The 24,077-nt window shown below is 36.5% G+C and overlaps 1 protein-coding gene across 3 annotated transcripts in view; it reads right to left on the reverse strand.

The window, feature by feature from the left end:
* LOC117432718 (TOX high mobility group box family member 2-like) overlaps positions 1 to 24,077 on the reverse strand; it is a 95,256-nt gene that overhangs the window by 19,826 nt on the left and 51,353 nt on the right. For all 3 annotated transcript variants that reach the window (XM_059003890.1, XM_059003891.1, XM_059003889.1), the window contains 2 exons: positions 22,030 to 22,089; positions 11,253 to 11,486 (listed from right to left, as the gene is read on the reverse strand). In XM_059003890.1, the coding sequence (XP_058859873.1) occupies positions 11,253 to 11,486; positions 22,030 to 22,089 (294 nt within the window). The remainder of the gene's footprint in view (positions 1 to 11,252; positions 11,487 to 22,029; positions 22,090 to 24,077) is intronic.

Below are 24,077 nucleotides of genomic sequence, written 5' to 3' on the forward strand. Positions count from 1 at the left end.
AATTTTAGAAGTATTTTACACCAAGGGCGACAGCTCTCTAGTCTAGCTCACTCACAAGAGTTTTATACCCAAAGAGATAACTGTACTGTACGTATTTGATAAGCATATCAATTGACTCGGCTTGTGTACATATCACATTCCTACTCAAATTGGTAGGTTATCTGCTCGGTTGTGTAATTTTTGGTGGAACTGTTGGCTATATTTATGGACAAACAACCTGGTAACTTTTGTGACTAAAGTGAGGTTCTGATATGAGGTTCTAAATTCAAAAAGCCTGCTCACAATCGTCATGTCCACAGAAGCAAGCCTTACTTGCCTCTTCAGCACATATCACAAAGTTTGTCTCTCCCAGACTCATTACTCTAGTGAAACATTAATAATAAGTAAAAACTCTAATTAGATTAACATTGTGCTAACAAGATCAAGTCAGAAGGTCCCAGCAGATCAGATCTTAATAAACAGTGGTAAAGCATCTTTAATGCAGCCCTGCCAGTAAAACCATTTTAATTGGCCCCAGTGGGTTGCCTGGATAAAATATAGTATATCATATGTAAGCTGAAAGTTGTTGTTATTCCTAGTACACTTATGACAGATTAGTTTTGTTTTTTTTCTAAGGTTGAGTACAAAAGGTTTTTTCACAAAGGCGTTCCTTCCGCATTTCATATCATCAGCCATGGAAAAAACAAAACAAAAAAGAAAAAAAGAACCAATACAATAAAATAAAATAAAATGACAACACCATTTACATATTAATTAAAAATAACACTGCTCAAACCATTTTGAAGTGGCTGAAGAACATTTTCCATAAATCTTCCATTTTGTGTGGAGTTTGCCCTTTAAGGGACTCTACAACCCAAGAAGCATTGAAAAACCAATTAATCAAACATGAATGGGCTATCATTGCAAGAGCCTGGCTATTTCCATAGCAACAGCCTCAGGGTGGAACATTCACCCTTTAATCTGAGCGCGCTATGTTTTTCATAAACAACACAAATACAGATGAGAGAAACTGCTTTAAAAATATAAGACCAGGTGTGACTGAAAAGGGACATTTTTCAAATAATGAGCTGTTTTCAGGGATACAGGTAGCTGGTCTTTCTGACTGAAAGAGATAGAGAATGGATGAATAACGTGTTGTCCTTCTTGTGAGGTCATTGTCCACAAAGACTGTTCCTTTCTTCTGATGTTAAGCAGTGCCTTGCATTCCTTACCATTTTTTATAATATATGCATGCCACACATTCTTTGAAATTGTTTTCAATTGGCCTATTTATTTTGTATTTAGCATCATATTTTTATTCAGACACATTACTTTTACAGCTAGAAAAAAAATACAAAAATCAAGCTTACTTTACTGTGTGTGTATATATATATATATATATATATATATATATATATATATATATATATATATATTGGTTTAAGATAAAGTGTATGATGTGCCTGCTGTCTAAACATTCTGAAAGGGTATCATAAAGGTTGCCGTAGGTACTGTATGCTAATTCTTTAAGTTGTCATCATGGAACTGGAAGCTCTTGTCTAGGCAACTTGGTTTAGTTGTGCTGCTAAAGCTGCACTTTCACGTACTTTCATGTCACAATGGTGTATGTCGAAGAAAGCTTATTTTCAGCCTCCTGCAATGCCAGCATCTGTTACTCTGATTATATTTCATGTTATAGCTACAGTAATACTTATACAAAAGGCTTTTTTGTTAAATGAATTCCCACAATATATTACAAAATACAAAAAGCTGCACGATTTGGCCGCACAATAAGCATGGTATGAAGATTGCAGTAATTGTGAAGCAGTATTGTCATATGTAGCCCAAGTAATCTGTGCACCCCACTTCATTCAGTTCATATATGTCATTGATCAGTCATTCTTAACAAGGTCCAATAAAACTGTAGAAACAGTGTAACTAGCCGAAACATTAAGACTACTGGTTTGTGATTTTTTTTCTTTCTTTTAAATAAAACAAAACAGGTATAACATATTGAAACAGTCTATTTTCTACACAGTCAAAGACTTTTGGGTAAATAACTAAGGCCTTAACATTGTTATTCTCAATTCATAGGGCATCATTTGTTCTAGGGCTCTTGCACGTCTCACTTCCATTTCTAGGACTCTGTTGACCTTAGCACGGAAACGTTTTTCGCCTCAGTTACAATAGCCTGGAGCACTTTGCAACTGACAGCTTTTTGAAGCAGTAAGATCAGTAATGCTATACTATGATGGCTATAATGCTATACTATGATGGATACATTATTTTCCAGTTACTAACATTAAAATAATGGTCACACCACTCTGAACTATTCCATTGATATTTAATAGCAAAAAAAGACAATACCGTACAGCCAGATTGAGGAAACAAAAATCACAGCTTTTCTCACCAGTACTTACAAAATGCACATGCAAAATATGATCACCGCTACTGATAAGTCTGTCCTCCCATACACCTGTTACTACATTTGCAATTCAAATGAGCTGGACCCTTTCAAGTAAAACATGTAGATTTGCCACATGCCAGCCTGATCCAGTTGCCTACCAATATCTTCACTAAATGAACCCAGAACTGCTTTTTGTGTGAACCAGTTTCCACAGTCCACAGAAGCCCAATAAAACAGAGGTATTTACTTTTCGAATTGGAGACATCTTGTTGAGAGCAATAGCTTACTCACACAGGTTCACAGTTGCTATTGTAAAATCACAGAGCGTTTAATTGAAACAAATGACTATAATAATAGAACATTATCCCTGCAGGCTCCCAGCCATGACAGCTTTAATTATTGCTGTGTTGAGGACTCAGAACGCTGATCCCTCAAAGGAACAGCAAACATGTTTTAGGTAGGCATACGCTGCCTCCTCCAGAGCAAAATCCTGAGCCCTGAGCTTTGTTTAAGCGGGAAATTCAGCTTCTTCAGCCCTTGTAACTGATCAAGAAAACCTTCTTCTGATAGGAGAATATGTTGCTATTCCAAAATAGTCAGTGTGATTAAATATATAACAATCTAACTCTACAACCACTGTATATTCACATGAACTACATGTACAACTGAGATTTGAGACATCTTTCAAATTACTACATTTGAATATTAAAGACCCATTTGGAACATGTATGCCGATTAAACATACTTGAAGACACTTATGTTGAACATATCTTGTATATTAACATGGCTTTTGATGTTGTACATACAATTGCTCTTATACAAATAAATTATAGGTGAGAATTTCAGGCCCATAAGTACTGACACGCTCTATGAATTCCAATGTTATGTTTCTGTCGCAATTTAACACCAGGGTGAAAACATCATAAAATCCACCAATGTAATTTGCAATAATTCCCCCAGCAACTTAAGGAGACCAGAAGCACAGGAACGTGAATAGTATTGCATTTTTCCTATTAAAACGCTGCAACAGCGTCCTTCCACCAAGCAGCATCACTTAATTAGAGGGCTCTTGAATGGTCAGGCGAGGCTGTACCTAACACACAACGCTTGTGTGAGCTGGTATATTGATGATTTTATGTGTCAGTTTTGTGTTGAGTTTGTCAGATCTGGTATGGTATCTGGTATGGTATGGTTTTTGGTATCTATTTATGATTGTAATTTCACAGGATTTGTTGAATGAGATTTTGACCTATAAACAGTTCCTTTGACCGACAACACAATACATACAACAGGAGGCTTTATATCCTGGACAACTATATTATATCCAGAACTTCATTGTAGTACCGCTTCCAGTTATGTAGCAGTGAATTAAGTTCAGAGTGGGTAATTCATTAGCATACACTCACTAACTTAAAGCTGCGGTTTCTCACAAGTTCAATTTGAATTTAAACTGGAATTGAATTTCACTGTCTGCTTAGTACATCTGTCCTACATTGAGCTATCAGAACCCCCCATTCAATTGCTAGTTCAGTTTGTTTACATTTTCAAATGTAAGGCAAGGGCCTTTAGTTGTTATGCTCCTTGCCTTTGGAAATCCATCCCAAGTCATATCTGGAATGCTCATACCCTTACTTCCCCTCCTATACAGTACTGCCACCTTTTATAACCAATAGTTAATTTCATAATTGATCGAATTGTTGATTGGCAAATCAATCATTTCCCAGTTGACACCACATTCTCACATGTCCGGAATGGAAAAAATCAGAGACATTATTTTGCTGCAAGGATAGGGGTTTAACCCTAACTCTGCCAAACTGCCACCAAAACAGACACCATATACACCAATGACAGGGGACTCCTCACCCTGTCACACATAGAGAGTAAATACTGTATAACTGCTTTGATTCCAATATAACAATCTAAATATTGTTACAACCAGCATGTGTGAGACTAAAGACAAATCCCTCAACAGCTTCATGAGCCATACAGTAGGTAAATCCTATCTGGTTACAAAGGATCGCCACGGCAACCAGGCCTTGCGCTTTTGTAGCGTAAACATTGTTGTGAGGAAGCTGTGTGTAGACATCCAGGGGAATAATCTAATCATATGTACACTCAATATTATACAACCTACTTTGTATTAATTAGCACGGATCAGCTTCAGTTTTAGCATTTTTTGTATTATTCACCGTTAAGAATCGCATACCAGGTTCTTCACTAAAGTGGGAGCCCCATTCTTTTCCTTTAAATTAAGTTATCCAGATTTAATTGTTTATTCTCTGCTTCTAATCCCTGGCAACCAGCAAATACAGTGTTCAAATCTCTTCGGCCATGCTGTTTTAAATTATTCATTAGTCTTAACAACAGTTGCCAAAGGTAATTTAAATGAGCACGTCATGAATATTCATTAAAATAAATGAATACTGATTTGTTTTTAATGTTCATTCCTTAAATATTCCACTTCGCTGCCTTCTATTTATACTAACCTATTAACCTTCACAAAAATAAAGCAAGATGGTTTTCGCCTTTGTAAAATGGAAAAATATGTCCCATTGCTCATTTGCAAGAAAAAGGTGTCCCATTATTCTTTGAAGTCAAAAATGCCATTGCCAGGCATATAGTTTATCCCTGTTAGATGAAAAATCCCATTTAAAAAATAACATTTTACCTGTAACATACTTCTGATTTATATGGAACCAGTACAATTTTCTTTAATGCCTATTTTGTTCAAGGGCAGGTGTGCAATTAAAATCTAGTAGTGCTTAAGGCAACAGAAGATGGATTTGGCAGCTTGTTTTTGACATTAAGATTATTCTGTTCCAGTAAATACTTCTTTGTGAGGTAATATTTCATCATACTGACAATCAGAGTATCCAACTGCGGTGGGACCAGAGTAAGGGCGGATATGTAAAAAGTTGGATTAATTAATCCTGTTTTAAATACCATTCTATACAGCTGTGACAATTACTATATTCACACAATTATTGTTTGAGACTCAGCTTTTATTAGGGAACTCCCTTGTTTAGAAAGATACAGGGTATTAATGCTTGAGACAGGGTAGCCATCGGATGCGTGCGGATGCGTGCATTCGCTGCTGATTGACAGGCAGTAGAGTGAGACGGTTGATACGGCCCCTAGCAGGCGAACAGGATTTATTTACACATCAACACACTGAACAGCTCACGTGACACTACCAGCAATGGCAGCGCACAGAGCACATACAATACAGTGTACGAAAACTTTGGTGGGATCTACGATCTCTGAACTAATCTTCTCTGTTCAATAATAAAGTAACATTGCTTGATAATAAACAGTTTACAAGACTCCTGCATTCTGACAGCTAATCACTGGTTGCGCCTGGTATTCGTTTCTTGTACAAAATCATTTGTGTCGTAACCTTTTGGCAGGTTATTTTAAAAACAATATATATATATATATGTTGTAATAAAGTCAGTCATGGCTATAATGTAAACCTGAGAATGCAGAGAGCCTTATGTCCTGTACTTCACCTCCCTTCCTCTAGAGGGGTCAGTCTGACTACAGGGGAGTAACAAAATAATCAAAGACAAACAAAACTAAATAAACACCTAGCTCTTCCAAGCACTTACTATACATTTATACAGGTTCACTGACTAACGTGCAGGACAGCGAAGCTGTTTACCTGGCATAAAACAGCAAAACACACATAGTCATATACAAACGCATAGTCGGGCTCTTCACACAGTAGCAGCCCAGAATGAACTAACTCTGGGGTTCATATGCCCCAGAGAAACAGGTATAGGCAGCTGGCACTAACTTATAATATATTGCAGTTAATACAAGACAGGAATTTTGGAATCAAATTATATTTGTGTGTGTTGGTTCTCTTATAAAAGCTTACTGATAAAAGCATAGTAAACACATACTGTAATGTACTTTCTGCTTGAATTTGTTTCGTCTGTCAAAGTTTAAGACCACAGAAAGCCCTCAGTATTCCATTATTGATTAACTGACAGTATGTAAGCAAAGATCACATCATTAAAAACACTACTGACTCCGAAACCTCTGCTGTACTATTTGATCTTCAACGCTGACATGTGGCGAGGTTCAAAGCCAAAACTCCTAGGCCAGTTGGAGGGCTGAATCAGCTTTAGTGAAAGAACAGTCTGTGAATCTGTACAATCCAGTACAGAGAGGGGTTTATCGAGTGATAAGCAGAAAAAAAGCCTTTGGCAAAATGTAGTATACAATCCTCTATCATCATAACATTGTCCCTGGGAACCATACATCTTGTCTCTTAGAGTCGGGCTTGTATTTGGATTTTCCTGGGATTTAATCTTGTTGGGATCTAACACACAGTGCCAGGAACACAGATATAATATAGATTGTAGAGGTTTCCCAGTACAGTTCATACAAGGAAGAGGCGGATAGCAGCCACATGAAATGGTTTCTGCTAACAGCAATGGACCTGTGTTCTGCTAACCCATGTAAAAAAATACTAGTTTCCTATAACATATACAGTAAATACTATATTATTATATATTATCCTGGGAGGGTTGTCCTTTTCTCTACCACAAACAATACATACAGTATCGATACTATACACTTGCCAATCACCCCATAACTACATAACTCTCACTTAAGATATACAAAATGCAGCCATAAAAAACTGGCATGAAAGACATGGAGTTTATTGGTAAACACGGGGAGATGGATCGTTGACTTCCATCACTGTAAAATACTTACAACAATACACACTTTCTCTCCAATCACGCAATATTCTGATCTCATCAGCTTACATGTTATTGCCTACCACCGACTGCCGTACATGATTAAAAAAAATGTTTTTATCCAATATCTTATCCTTTTATTTGCCTAATCTTAAAGCTAATTGACGTTATTAAAAAAGAAGATAGGTTCTACAAGAGGAATGAAAAGTCCCTTTGACATAATGAAATTGAAAATAACTTCCATTTCTTTAAAATATTTTCTCAATATCTAGCTACACATTTTTATATCATATTGCGGGAGAAATAAGGCTCCATTTTCCCTAGAGATAATAAAAGAATTGAATTTTTCCTTATCGGTCATCTATTTTTCCAGAGAAAGCTATTACACGCTGCCTCTGGTTGCTAAGCAACAAGAAATATTAATAGCAGCTTTTATTAGCCTGGCTTTACCAGAGGAGTACTAAAATGAGAAAGTGGAAAACATGAATGTGTTACATAAATCTTTAGACCTTTCAGGGTTTGTGCAAGTCTCTGTTTGTGCTATGATTTATAGCGATGCCGGTTCATTTATGAGAAAAGGGGGTGTGAAATAAGAAAATGGAACATTACCCTGAAGGACTATTTGAAAATAAATAATTGCAAAGGTGAAAAGAAAGCTGTTTAAAAAACAGAGTTCTCTTTCGGAGAGAGATTTTACTGGCCTATTACACAAAAAAAAGAGTTGCTTTTTTTTTCTCTCTCTCATCAAGCACCAGAAAAATGATCATTTTAACAAGTTTTAGCTTTTAACAAAAAAATAAATTAAAAAATATGCTGCGTTTTTGTCATTTTCCACAATCCTTAACTCAATTTCAAACAAAATGTATAAATCTACAACCACATAGTCTATAAATCACAGCATTCTCTTAACGGCGCTACATTAGGCACTGTGTATTTCTTTGCAGTTACATCGGTAATGTACAGGAGGGACTGCACTAGAAATAATGAAATTCGGCACAAGGAAAGCCAACATGGATTCTACCGCTCATAGCCCCCATGCTTGTGTAGTTATTTATTTCAAAATCAGAATGGGGTATTTACCTTGAGCTCTTATTAATTTATTACGTCATATGTAGGCTTTCCCTTTATATAACAGATCTGTAATCTTAATGTAATCTTGTGCAGCTCTTTAATACAGAGTATTTTCCGTTCATCAACACATATCTTCTTTACAGAAGAGAGCATATATGGATAGCTTCCTCCAGTATTAATATTTAACTTTAGAACAACCATATAACACACTCTGCCACACATAATGTTGCCGGGAACCAGATCGTATTAAGATTATAAGTTAAGGTTAAAGCATGTGCTTTAATCTATTTAATATGTTCTTCCTGATTATGCATATGCAATATCAAATGCCTTCCAGCCCCCAGGGATATGTCATGGCATTTAGGAATATAGCATAGGGAACAGAAGATTGCTGAACAGGTTCCACTGCAAGCTGTGTACATTAGAGCAGTCAGGTATCATGTTTATCCCACAAGAGATGAAAACCACAAAACAATAAGTGCAACAGGCCCTAATGGATTCGAAATGGCCTTCTATTAGGAACAGGCTGGTAATTATGTGTTTCAATCTAAATAGTCGCAAGTCTGAAAAAAAGGCAATTTCCTTTGCATTAGTGGGGTCCGTGCGGAGCTGAAGGGACACATTTTCTGCCTGTTTTTTTTTATTTATTTAACTAAGCAGATCCAAAAACACGGCAAACAGGAAACTAAAAGGCAATTCCGTGAAAACAGTGGCCTTTTAATAATTAGTTTTAATATCGCCTCCTCAAATATATAAATACTCTGCTAATGCATTTAATTGTGTGCTTTTAGTTTTGATCCACGCAGGACATTTCCAAAATGTGTTTTCATCAAAGCATCTGTTTGCAACAGAATTGTTTTTTAATCTGCCTTAATGGACGCTTATTGTACATCCTGAGTTTTTTTTTATGTATTTTTTCTGCAAAGGAAACCCATCACTTAAAGTATTTGCTAGACCTTTTACCAACACAAAATCCACTGTTCTTCCAGTGATAAACACTTACCTCAATCAAAAGCTGCACACCAACAATTGTGATTCATTTATTTGAGATTTATACTGCAATATCATATTTGCAAGGATGTCTACACCTCATTTACAAGGGGAAATGTATTGGTGCTGCTGGGATAAACAATTGGTTTTTACATGTTCAAATATTCTTTCAAAATGTAAACAAAATATTTATTTCATTTTGAATTAGCTGGAAAAAGTATAATTCGTACTACATTAAAATTATAACTCCTGTTACAGTAAAATAAATATTTCAGCAGTAAAATAAACACCCCCATCAAATGAACTATGAAAGAAAGGATAGAATGTGTTATTTATATCATACCTCAGTGATGCATTGCTTTCCTTTGCATGATATATATTAGATACATTTATAGATATAGAACACAGTCATTTTTGCCACAGAATACATTTCAAGCAGTGCTTGTTTGAATTTTTGAATATTTGTCCCAGCCAAAGCATGACTAGTTTTGAGTATTAGACACAGTTTTGTTTTCTTAACCTGTATAAGCAAGGCAGGACCGAGCTTCCTGGCGTTTTCCCTGATCTTTAATTTTCACAGACCACACCAGGACCCTGGGAAAGGTTGCCCCTACAATGAATACTCTTTCAACCACTGTTAACAAACAGTAACAGTGGTTGAATTAAATGTATCAAAGGCAGTCTGTGCTCATAGCTGCAAATGTATGGAAATGCAGTTCCATTAATACTCAATGTTGGTCAAACAAAACCAGAGTACACCTTATGTGGTTCTACTGTCTTTTCAAACAAAAATGTAGCCTTGGTCCGAACCATTTCTACTGCCTGATAGTCATATCTGGAATTGAATTGAGCTAACATGGACTGAGTCAGTACAGATGAGCCCCCGAATCAACCCACTCATCTCCAAGAAAAGACACAAATCTATGTTTAAAGTTACCCTTAAAATTGACATTTTCTTTCATCACTTTGAGCCTTCCAAGGCTCTTTCACTTCCAGGGCGTGTGTGATGTACCAGCCTGATAAAAACAGGGCGCAGGGCAGATGGTGTCTAATGGATAGCTATGGACAAAAGTTTTGCATTACCCTATAGAATTAACTCATTTTGATTCATAAAATCAAATTAAACCTGCTGAATAATGAGTAGTTTATTTGATTATATGATGTTAAATAAATAATCAAAATTATGTTGATATAGTTTTTTGTTTAAATTATGTCTAAAATTATAGATGATGCCAAACTTTTGGCCCTAGCTCTACTCTGATGTGACTTCAATGCATGCAAAGGATTAAACTTGGTGCAGGGTTCTACAGTGTGTCTGGGGAGGTTTAGAGAACAACACACAGACACTCTCTTAGTGTATTAGGGCCAGGTCTAAACAGAATTGTTTTTGGTATTCTTATATTGCTTTGAAATAACTGAAAAATGGGCACAATGATTGCTTCCTCAGACTAGTAATGAAAAAGACAAATGTAATTCAGGAACAAAACATGTCATCTGTATATAGTAAGGATACTACAATAAGGTCACAAATAAAGACATGGAAAAATTATTGCACACCTTAATTATATTTTTGGCAAAGGCTTGCATACAAGATAAAAAAAAAAACTTCTTATTGAATTTTTTTTTTCTTATTTCAAGTTTTTGTTGGTGTGCTTTATTCTTCAAGTGGATTCATGGCCTTTGTAAAGGTTACCATAATTTAATGAGAATAAATTATTTACAGATTTGGGAGTTGCTGAATGTTGTATATAGGAGCGTTGCATATGAGTTGTGCAGTATACAGTTATAATATACTACAGCTATGGCCAAAAGTTTTGCATCACCTAGAATTTTAGGATTGAGACATCAATATGTTAACGTAACATTATTCAGCAGGTTTCATTCGTCTTTATGAAGCAAAATGAATTAATTCTATCGGGTGATGCAAAACTTTAGGTCATTGCTGTACTTCTTATACTATGGCGTAGCATATTTGAAACAGCTCAGCCACGTGAGTGAGATCAGGAATGGGTTAGATAAGGTTTCATGTTTGTGAGAAAAGGGTTCTAGGCACTACAGTGTATGTGTACACAAACAGAAAGCAGATTGTGACTTACAGAGGGCATTTGGCTGGAGAGCAGATGTCCGTCCTGCCCCAGCCCCATCATGATGGCTGGCAGCTCTGGGTAGGAGTATGGGTTCAGCAAGCCGTTGGGTGGGAGGGAGTGACACAGGGAGTGGTAGCCAGACTCGGGATCCATCAAGTGGAGTAGAGAGTGCTCTGGAAGGTTTGGAGGGGTTATAGGAGGGATTTCATAGTCTTCATCGCCTCCTCCCTGGCCAGAGTAGTTCTAAGACACAGAGAAAACAGCAATTCTCAATTACACCAAGATACTACTGGCATGAGAAAAATACAAAGGCACCACAGGCAATTCGAATAAACAGATGCAAAGTACAGAGAACAGTGCTGCCTTATTCACTATCTGAGATATTAAAAACAGTGAATTCATGAAGAGTATATTTTTCTTGTAAAGTATGGTATAGATAGTCTTCAATGTGGCTTAACTGCTTATTTTCCTGCATGTTTTCTCATAAATACTAACTTAATTTATTTAAACTTTACCAGAACAAATATTTTGAAAACATTTTTTTTCTAAATGCTTTTATTACACCTAAAAGTAACCGAATCAGCTTTTATTGGTTTTCAGATATATACAATTGTTTGAAAAATATAAAAAAAGACTTGTTGATCAAAGAAAGAAAGAAAGAAAGAAAGAAAGAAAGAAAGAAAGCATTATGACACGATAAATATCACGAGGAATTTGTATACAGTTTTTTTAGCAGTATTTCTCTATTATCATCTTAAAGCACCCCAAGACAGAGATGTGTAGAGAAATATGATTTTGTACTCTCAAAATGCATACTGGAGGTATTCAATGGGGAATGAAAAGCAATTTTGTCAGAAGCAATCTGACTTGACTCCGTTCATAATGACTGAGTCAAATTAATCATCACAAATAATATTCCGGTGTCAGCCATTCAAGAGGTTTTTAATAGAATTTTTATGATTCATGTCTTGCGATATATATCAAACAGTCAGTTCTGCAACATTTCAGAAATCAATTCAATATCATCTTCGTGTAGCCTGTCATCTTCTTCACCAGAACAGCCATTTATCTTGCAAACAAACACTTTTAACAAATAAACTGCAAAAAAAGGTCTTGCCATTTGCTCATTTTTTATAGTGCCAACAGAATTTATTTGTACAGAGCTGTACCATCTTCACGTTTCATTTTGTTATTTCTTAAACCGTCCCCTTACCACATATTACCAAATACATGATTCCATATGTCTACGGCAGGCTCTTGTACTTCTATCCATGATCTTCTCCTGCTGGTGTTTCCCTCAAAGGTGATTCATTGACCCTCTTATTTCGACTAAATGCTTAATAATATGGTTAAAGGTCTGTGAGAGATCAATGGAATTGAGATTTGCTGCTATTTGGATTAGCATTGCAATGACACCCTGTAAAAAGATAGTGAGCACCAAATCAATTGCATACATTTAAATATAGCAAACCCTGAAAGACTCTGTGTCAGATAGTTTGTATCAGTTGTATTATATCTGATATATATATATATATATATATATATAATTTTAAATATATATATAATTTTAAATATATATATAATTTTGCGACTTCTCAAGCACCCTCGCTAACTAATTATAGGAGGCTGTGTGGTCCAGTGGTTAAAGAAAAGGGCTTGTAACCAGGAGGTCCCCGGTTCAAATCCCACTTCAGCCACTGACTCATTGTGTGACCCTGAGCAAGTCACTTAACCTCCTTGTGCTCCGTCTTTCGGGTGAGACGTAATTGTAAGTGACTCTGCAGCTGATGCATAGTTCACACACCGTAGTCTCTGTAAGTCGCCTTGGATAAAGGCGTCTGCTAAATAAACAAATAATAATAATTATCAGGTATATTGTTGATATAATTATCACAGGGTTTAAAAAAATAATAGTAATTAAATCTTTAATTTAAAATGAAAAATGAAACACTTTAAAATTCAGTTTCGAAAAAAAAAAAAAATCCTGACTGTTAAACAGCAATTGAAAACTCGATTGGCTTTAGTTTGATTTACTGTGCCTCTGCATTGACTGAGGTAGGGGAGATTAATTTTTCGGGACTGTTCTTTGAAGACAGATGTTTTTGTAAACCTTCAAGGATATTCTTATTGTTTGGTCTAATGGACGATAACACGAACATTTCCTGAGATTCAATTTCCCTCATAATTGTTGGAAGGAAACTAATTTGTCTGTTGTAAACATTTGGAGCATTGTGTGAAGTGGCTCCTTGTCCATCTCCATTGGGAATGGAGTTACTACATAGTGCTTACAATACAATTGTATTGTTAGATTTACTATTCCTAGCAGGCTGTTTATGTGAGCCAGGATTTTACTTGGTACAATAGAAGCTTGTGCTTGGTCAAGATTTGTCTAAATGAACGATATGGCTAAGGCCCTGTATAAATCGCGATTTCACAGGCTGTGCAGAAATTGTGAAATGAGCCCAATTTTACAATATTCTTAAGAAATAAAATACAGAGAATCGGCTGTTGATAAGCATTTAGATTCAAGTATTCACCTTAAGAGAAAGGCGGAAATATCCCTCTTGAAAATTGGACAATCAAATTACGTAAATTCTTCAGAGTGTTCAGCAAATGGTGGAGCGATTCCTTCATCAGCCCAGCTGAGAGATGAATACTTACCTGAAGTTGCCGAGTATCACAAGCAGAAGATTATGGAATTGGTAAAACAGTCTGGTTGCTTGTCATTGGTCACTGACAAGCTGACTGATGCCCATGAGATCAGTATGGGTTACACATTGTATTTGTTTTGCAAGACCTAAATGGTGAACATGCACCTGATGTACTAGAACTGAAAGATGTCCTTGCAGATACACTTTACCTACAGGCTGTTAATTATAACACAGATTCACAAGCTATTGTAAAATGCTTGAATAACTTTGATTGTGATTTTGATGATGTCAGTGCTTTTATCTTTATATTTGATGTTTAAAATAATAATAACCTGTACACATAATTTATAAAATAGTTCTGTGCACATTCCGCGAAATACAATACCTTACCTGTGACACTACCGTGAATTTTAAAGAAAGTTTCTGCGATTTGCACAGGGCCTAAAATATGGCTGCCAAAATAACAGATTCTTACATCAAATCCCAGTAGCTAAAAAAGTGCTAAAACAACTGTACTTTCACTGTGTTGAACTAAAATTAAATTCTGCATCAGCATGGTGCAAAGAACTTATTCTATACTGTATTGCAATAACGTTTCAGGGAGGTGGAGACAAAACCACATCACACCCTAACATAGGCAAATGGCCCAATACTGTGCTTTCTGCTCCATACAGTGACTCAATAACTCCTCTACTGAGTATTACAGTGCTCCGCCTTTATAAGGCATCTCTTTACCGTGGAACCAGCTGTAAAGCGGTGTAGTCGTGGCTGCCATTTGCCACATAATGCCATTCCACCAGCACTTAACTATGGCTCCCAACTATAGTGTTATAGGAAACTAAAACGATTGTAAGTCGCCCTGGATAAGGGCGTCTGCTAAGAAATAAATAAATAAATAAATAAATAAATAATAATAATAATAATAATAATAATAAAAGACTAACCTTCCCATAGTTTATTATAGCCCTGGAGACAAGTGAGTGGGCAGTTGCCTATGTACAGTATGCAATAAAGTACTGTTGGCAAAGCTTATTAAGACAGACCTAGTGGTATTTGCATTATTTGTGAGTAAAATAGCAACGTTTAGATTGCTGAGGCTCCTGAATGCTTTCTTTAGATGTCATACCGTATGTGTTTTATTACAATGCAACTGCTGCTGTCTTCCAGGTCGACCTTGAAGATGAGATGTAAATCTCAAGGACTTTCACTGGTTAAATATTTCTAAATAAGTAAATAATTCATATGCTTCTTTGCACGGTGCTATTATAAGAACAAAGCAAGAACATTCTGGTTAACTTTGTCTTTTCAATGAATCATTTTTATCTTTAGTTAAGAAGAGAAAAAAATATATATAATCCTTTCTGGTCAAAAGCTACGGCTACTGTTTCACTGCGTGTTCTTGAATTTCATCTCCTATGGACTGACCTCAGCTTGTGTTTACTGCACAGGAATACAGATGTGACAAGCAGCATTCTAAAGAATGGGTTCTGGAATAACCAAGACTCATGGTAGATTGTGTACAAGTGAAGGTTTGTACAAGGGAACATTTTGGAGGCAAGATACAGTTGGTGAAATTCAGACCATGCAACCTGAATTGGAATGCCTGCTGAAGCAATCAGCATAATGCTCAATTTGTGCTCTGTGACTTAGTGAAATTGACTTGTGCAGCTCGAGATATATTTTCTCTTTAATGTTCATTCAGTGTATAAAAAGTGTTTGCGTGAAACATCACAAGATCATACAGTAGACATTTTGTCTGTTGTTAAAAACATAAAATATAATATCAAACACATATACATCTTGGGGTTTGCTAAGACACTTAAAAGCGTCTTTCAGGTCGCTATTAAAGAATGATTTGCTGGAGAAGACAAATTATTATTGGACAATAGCAGTGTCCACCATTTTGAAGACAGCATAGATAATCAGCTTCCACTCTACCGCTCACTTCCTGTTCGGCACTAATGCTAGCGATGATCGCTTTAAATGTCAAATTCAAATTGATACCAGTCTCTTGGGTAACAACACTAGAACAGCATGCAGTACATTTTCTTGTTTAGTAACAGTATTTCTTTAAAGGAATACTAAACACCCCTTATTTGCATAATATTATATATATATATATATATATATATATATATATATATATATATATATATATATATATATATATATATATATATATATATATTTGATCAATTAACTATCCCAGGTGTTTGTTACATATTTTCTATTACAAATGAACAAACTCTGTTTCAGGGGGAAGAAATTGCTGGTTCACACACCTAAGTGCACCCTTACTATTTATTTTTACCGGCCTCATTACAATCCAAAATGTAAGACAGTAAGACAAATGACTACAGCAGACAGACATGTATGGCTTATGTAAAAATATAATAGTGGTAAACTGAACTTTATATTGTATCGTAATGCATTATGCGCTTTTTAATACCAGGAAATGCAATAACCAAAAAGCAGTAACATATTTGAAAATGTGTGCCAATTTGAAATGAAATCCTTTAATCCTAGCTGCACTAATGTACCAAAGTGAGACAATTTAACAGCATCTCGTTTAGAGAGTCGCTGTAGAGCTGTACAAAAAGAAAACACTGCAGACAACCCATGCATTCAAACATCAGTTTAAGGGAGAGCAACTCATTTGTTTTGAACCTAATACGCACTTATCTCTCTCTCTGAGCAGTTGACATATTATGATTTATAGTCACACCCTGACTTGAATCTAAGTCAAAGTTAGTTATCTGTAATTTCCACACTCAGTGTTATGGATGATTCAAACATGAGTTTATCTTACATGGTTTCTGGTGCTTCATCTATTTTCATCTGCTTGACATTAGCCACAAAGAATAGACGCTTCCATAATTTATCTTATAGGCCAGACAATACACATTAAAGGTCTCACGTTAATTGTGAGGACGGGGGCAAATATTGACCAATCAGCTCAAACTTTACCTCCCACACGAGCACAGGGCAGGACTTCACTGGACATGCTTGCTTACCAAGCCCTTTCTGTCAACTGTATTACTACATTATTTAATGAAATAAAATCCTATCCTAGTAGGGTATGGTGGATCCCTCATGTAAGGATTGAATGTGCGGTCTCATATGCTAACTCATCCTTTTGATGTAATTAATGGTAAGTTCATCACAGTTCTGTGCGGACAGGGCATGTGGTGGTTCAGTGCACCCTATTCATGTCAGTGGGAGTCAGGAACAGGCTGTTTGGCAGGGGTTTGGGTTATTTTTGTGGCTCAAGGGAAGGGGCTGGGGAGTTTAGATAAGGGTATGTTTGGAGTGGGTTAGCAGGTTTGCTGCCCGGGGCAATGTTGTTTTGTAACTGGAAGTCGTTGGATAGTTTTTGCAATGTGCCCCAGAGCCCGTCTGCATCAAAACTTTATAGCTTGCGTTTTGAATAGCTTATGTTTAAAGACATTGAAAAAGACTAGTCAAAACATTTGTCATTTAATTTGAGTTTCTTTTAGTATTTCTGAATTCACCACTATTGAGTGTTTAATAGTTATGGATGAACAGCTTGAATACATTTTCTCAGGCGCTTCAAACGGAACTCACACTGTATGTGTTATCGCACACACAGCATGTTACAATACTCTCTAGTATGAACATTTTAATTTTGGTATCGGTTACATTTTTTTCTCCAATTTGCAACAAAGGATCTGAAAAGTCCCAACACTTGTAAATAATTATAAAGCCACTGCAGACTTTAAGACACTGCTTAAAGAAATCTGGTATCTATTGAAATGGTCACTCCTAAGCAAGCCATTAATGACATCAAAAGGCTGAACGAACACATTGGCAAGGTCCCAGGAAGACTGGCTAAGTATCAGAATGCCAAGAACTTAATGAAATGACAAGGTCAATGCCGACATCCTTTTCAGAGTATAAATATAACAACCTATGGAGTAAGGCAATGTGGCCTAGAGCTTAACCCATATAAAAAAAATACTGAAGTTTTATACAGTAGTGGCCAAAACACTGAATACACTTGGGGGTTCATAACCCTATTGATGAGACCTGCTTCTCCAGGTCTGAATTGGGGTGGAACCTCTGATACATCGGTATCCAGGGTAACACACGAGTATCATTTGTCCCAAAGGAAGTCCTACAGTAGAATGCCGGTTCAGCAGATTTTAATTTAGTTCTGGTGTCAGTTTCTTCAAAACACATTTGTAAAAAATCTTCTACAAGTCCATCTTGCGGTTCAGTCCAAGGGCTCTGCCTCTTTGTCGCTTTATATATATTAGATGGATTTAAAAACTGCATCATCAGCCAGCAGTCAAAATGTCACACACTTTATCCATTCCTGTTTTTCTAAAAGCCTTTTTCTTCCAACAAGAGCTTTTCTTCCAGGAGATAAAACAACAATAGCCCCCCTGAACAACATCCCATTGTGATCTCTCTCCCTCGCTCAGCCACTGTACATATTTCACTCATCTCCAAGGTCAAAAGGTCACCTTCATTTGATCAGATGTCAGCTCAGATTAAAATCAGGGTCTTTGTGAGATGTCATATTTCATTAGACATTTGACTCATTTCTGGGGTCAAAGGGTGAATCTGATTTGATTGGATGACAGAAATTATATAATTTGTGTTTAACCCCGGGAGCTATGAGTTCTGAGTGGTGTACTAATGTATTTTGTAAAGACACAGCTGTCCTTCGTGACTAATTTGAAATGGCACCACTGCAGTGCCACACAAACCGTCTATTGTACACCACACTGAGTTACATGGGGCTTTATCAAATAATAAATACAACCTTCCCAGCCGAATGACACTTGGATTCAACTTAAAAAAAAGGATGTGCACTGCAGTACAACAGTGCTAAATGGTCATTATTGCTGCACACTGGAGTGGAACGAAATGCAGTCCAAATATTTGAAAGATTTTTTAATGTTTTTAATTAATTTGAAGTCTAACCTGAACTTTGACATATAATGCAAACCAAAAATTATTACATATTCTAAGTTATTACTGAATTATTACACTTTTGAGGTAAAGCAAAAAGGTAGTCTTTTGTTTTAGTTGCTTTGGTCATGCATAACTATGCAAAAACTGCTCTGGACTGCATAATTTAGAGTGATATTACCCTCTCTACTGTGTCAGGATCTGATAACCTTCTTTACAATGCAACAGTAATTTACACAAACTTAAACTTCATCTATCACTGATGCAGCAGAAAGAAAAGAACACACTAACAACAACTTCCCCCCAACATGTTCAAACTGAGGTACACTTAATTCAACCTTGTTTTTACTTATTTAGTTATTATTTCCCTGTGAAGTGCAGTAAAGAAGTCTATTTGTATGCTACTTTGGCAGTTGTCTTTGTCAGTCTGGCAGCATAGCTTTCCAACTGTATCAGTGTGTAATTAAAAGGATGATTTATTAGGCACATTTTAAGATGCCAGTGACCATTGATTTAGGTGATACCCATATTGCTCTCCATTCAAGTACAGCAGAGGGATGCATTTCCATATCTTCACGTGTTGTAGTGGTACCTATTCTCAAGCCAGTCATTGCACTAATGAACTAGCCTTTTCTGCTTCAAGTTTACACTTCCTTTGTGATCTCAGATCGGTTTACATATTAAGCAAGTGCTGACACTTAAATAAATCACATCAGTTGTCACTCATGCCAGCTCCCCTTCCACATTTGTCCCGTTTCACTTTAACGCATACCTTGCCCTCATTCAGTCACTATGACGTGACAGTGCAAGATGCTTTTGAACTCCCTAGATCAGAAACAGGGACATTATAAGCTTATAACCATAGGAGTGGACAGAGAGAGATAGGATCCTTTATAAATACACTAATACTCCGAAGCAAGACATTCATTACATCAAAAGGCTGAACAAACACATTGGCAAGGTCCCAGGAAGACTAGCTATGTATCAGAATGCCAAGAACTTAATAAAAAGACAAGGTCAATGCTGACATCCTTTTCAGATTATAAATATAACAGCCTATTGAGTAAGGCAATGTAGTCTAAAGCTTAACCCATATAAAAAAATAAAAAAAAATACTACAGTTGTAGTGGCCAAAACACTATAGAGTACTATTGTAATATATATTATTCCATACAGAAAACAATAGTAAACTATAGTGCTTTGGACAAAGTGTTACATTAAAATGAATAACAAATATCACATGCAGACATTCTGCATTGGTAGTAAATGGATATAATGTGGGCTCCACAGCACCCGTCACACAGCGAGCCTTAATAAAATAAAGAGGTGCTGATTATCTATTCAGTGATACCAAGAAATTCAGTCGTTCTCAACATCATTTGTTACTTCCAAACTTTTAGGCGTAGCATGTATGGAAACATGTACTGTATCTGTGTTCCCACTAGATCCCCCAAACCATACAAGAGTTCAAATGTACACACATGGAGACAGTCAAACAGATAGATTGAAGCAGTCATCCCTATTAACATGCCAAACTCAGTCAACCTTTTTTTACAAGTTTAGTCTGAGATCTCCCTTTGAGTTTTTCTGTCAAGGCCATTGCTGTTGAAAAGGTTTAGCTGCATTGCTCTGGCATGTCGAGAGACCACAAGCAAACCGCAAGCTTTCTATACTGTCCCTGGGTGTACAAGAGAGGGGGAGGATTGAAGATATGCACACGGTACACATTTGTTTTAATAACTTAAGGGTAGCAGTACATATAGTTTCACCTCTTTCAATGGACAAAGATAATGTTTAAGCAGAAATGGCACATTATAAGTGTGATGAAATGCTAAGTAATTAAACAGCAATTACACAGTAATTGCCTGGTCCCTTTAAAATGCATTTAAAGTGCATACATAATGAAAGGTGTGTATAGGATGTTGCCGGCTTTTCTTGTAACACAGATCTTAACTGCCTGATTCTGTTATTTTTTCACTTGCTTAAAAAGTCTAGGACAGAATGCGAGCAAAATTGTCTGCGATTCATTAATTTGCCTTATTATTAAAGCAAAGAGATGTCAGGGATGCACATGTTATAAATGAAGTGGCTTTTATCCTGGGGTTATATCGTTATTTATTGGATTGTTTCTTTCTCTATCTGTATCTGAATGAGGAAACAATTGGAAAAGAAATTAAGGGGCAGACCCCCCTGAAGGAAAAGGGCTCTGTTAATTTAAGTGGAAATGTTAAGAGAAATCTTAGTTTTGCAATACACATATTTTTCAAATGCCTACTTCCTCTAATGATCCATTACTTATTTAAAATATCAATACTCTATTCTTTTTAGCGCCCTAACGGCTGATATTCCAGGGCTCTGAGATAGATGCTATGTGGCCGTGCATGGAAGGAATGCTGCCTGTACTGACAATACGACAAGCTCTGGTGTAATTAATGGAACCACCGTTACTGAGTTCTGAATACTCTTTCAATGTAACACACACATTAGGCAATACTGCATATAAAAGTGGCATTTTCCTGTTTAGGGGTACTTCAGAGTTTCAAATTTTGTCTAAATGTTGTAAAAAAAATATGCAGGCCAAAAACAGGTATTAGACTTTGTGTTTAGACAGTAGTAAAGTAGTGGAGCCTATATTTCTTCACTGTCTTTTCCATATACAATTAATACATACATGGTCATACACATTTTGCAGTAATTTATGAAAAACTGATGGAGGGCTTCTTATGATGTATTTTCCTAACTGGTTAAAAACATTCCCATTATTTTTAGGCATCTAAATGTGACTAATCCTAAAGTTTTAACCTTTAAGCAAATGTAAACTAACCCACCTATTTCTGTTGCAGGTCAGTTTCAGTCATGGTAGGCAAGACAGCGGATCTGATACACTCTGATACAGCAGATTTTTCGTATAATTACAGATTACTGCTGTCTCAAAAGAAATGACGTTGTGGACTTGTATCCCCACAGAATAATTTAAACACCTTGTATACTAACCTGACCGCCCATGGTGACTCTGAACCCCATTAAAAGTGTTATGGCAGCTACATTACTGGTTTACAGCATGCAATACAGCAGCCCTTCAAAAAGTACTGAGACACAATTGTGAATGCGGGTTTCAAGAATGATTTTGTATTATTATTCTACAACATTGTTCACTAATCTGTTTTAAAAGACTGTTTGGAAGTTATATCACTCACCTGGTTGGGAGAAAGAAACTCCTGGTTATTTTCATTCAAGTACATGTTGTCACCATCAAACTGAAAACAGAAAAAAAAACAAAAATGACAATCAGTGGATTGGGTAAAAAAAAAAGAAAAATACTAGACTAAAAGCATGAATCCAATTACTTTTGTCTCATTCTTTCAACCTCAAATGCTCTTATAGATGTCAGTAATTACAGTTCATTAGAATGAGATCTAATTAGGTTGGTCAGGTCAGATAATGAACAGTAGTTTTCCCAACAGGGCCGCGCTGGGGGCGACGGTACCATGTCTTTCACATGAGCAGCCGCTAAGGCTAGTTAAGCTGGAGCAGTAATCATGCCAGGGTCTGCTTTACAGCACTTGAAGGTGAAACAAGGCAAGAGGACTGAGCAGTTCTAACACTTTCACACACTGACAAACAGAACAGCAGCGACCAAACTTGCAGCCTGGGGTGAGAAAACATGACGGGGAATCAGTTCTGGTGTATGTGTGTGAGAGAGTGTAGCATATAGGTGTTGAGGACAGCTGTGACATGCTGGGCTCATTTCAAGTCAGGTTTCCCAATCCCAAAAGCCCCTGTATGTTTTAGTCTATACAACACCATTCAAAGAAAACAACAATGTAAAGTCTAAATATATGAACTAAACTAAAGCTACCACAGAAAAGCAGGCAACACTGTATATTATGGTAGGATAATTATGCTCAAGCTGCAATACTGGACTTGAAATGTTTAATACTCCTTGGTAACCCGGGGAACAGGTACAGTTTTATTCCATTTACTATTGCAGTGCTTCATTGTGGACAAACAGCGGGATGAGATCAACAGAATTCATTTCAAAGAAGCTAGGTTGTGAGCTAGGTGCCCCATCAGGATAATTCATGCCATTCATGCACGGTGGTCTTGGGTTGGAAGCAATGCAGCCCCAAATACTGTAAACCTTACGAAACCACCACACAATTTAGAACAATTGCCAGTCTTGCCTCTGCTTGAGAAAGCACAGAAAAACTGCTGAGGTCCCTCAAGAATACTAAGATCACAAGCACCTAAATAGAAAACCTTGGTACCATTTGGACAATAGGCAAGGGATTGAAATTGACACAGCCAGTAGCCTCTAGTGGTGAGCATGGGTTATTACAAGTCAGGGTTCATTTTAATGAAACACTTTGATTAATCTATTCACTTCAGAAGTTTACTTTGTGCTTTCATTTTAATAGGCGTGTTGGTTCCTGGGACTTTACTGCACAATATCCTTACTGGGATGCTCTCTGATTGGTTCACTCTAGGAGAATAAAAGCTAATACACAATGAATAAGCAGTGAAAATACTGTAAGTACATGCAAATGAAAAGCCAAGCATGCAAGTTACGTATGCAAAATGTAGGCTATAAATACATCTGATTTGTATCTATCTAAATGAAGATTTGTATTCCTTTTTAATTTTTACAATCTATATACTACTAGAGGAAACCCCTAAAGACGTACCAGTTAAGTCACTGTTCTAGAACATTGCTGGGACACTTACAGAACAAATCTGTAACACAGTGAGAAAGGTATTTATGTGAGTGCAACGAGAGCCGTAGTTGTATGTATGGTACACCTGTCCAGTATTTTGTTTGACTATATTTTTGAAAATAACTTTAGAATTGTTTTATTTTCTGTATTTTTCTTTATATTAATATAATAAAGGTCAATGATGAGAAATGTGGTAGAATTGTGTGTTTTTGAGTGTACCCGCGGTTTATTTCCATTTGTTTCAAATCGTCAGAAATTCAGGCATAAACCCTCACGGTCGGATGTGCCAGTGGAGAAGGGCTATCAGAGTGTCTAGGGATGAACAGCATACACTGTGCCAAATGAAACAGCCTCATTTGCATAGGGAATTTAGATAAACAGCCTTATTCACATATTGCATGCATCTGTTAAGCATTTCAATTTAGGCAAAGCAACAGCTCCAATCTTTTAAACAGATGAAAAGGGGTGTAATTGGCTACATCACAGTAATGCTTGATTGTAATTCGTTTTTATTTTCACATGAACAAAAA

This window comes from Acipenser ruthenus, chromosome 29, assembly GCF_902713425.1.
Source record: "Acipenser ruthenus chromosome 29, fAciRut3.2 maternal haplotype, whole genome shotgun sequence".
Taxonomy (NCBI): Eukaryota; Metazoa; Chordata; class Actinopteri; order Acipenseriformes; family Acipenseridae; genus Acipenser; species Acipenser ruthenus.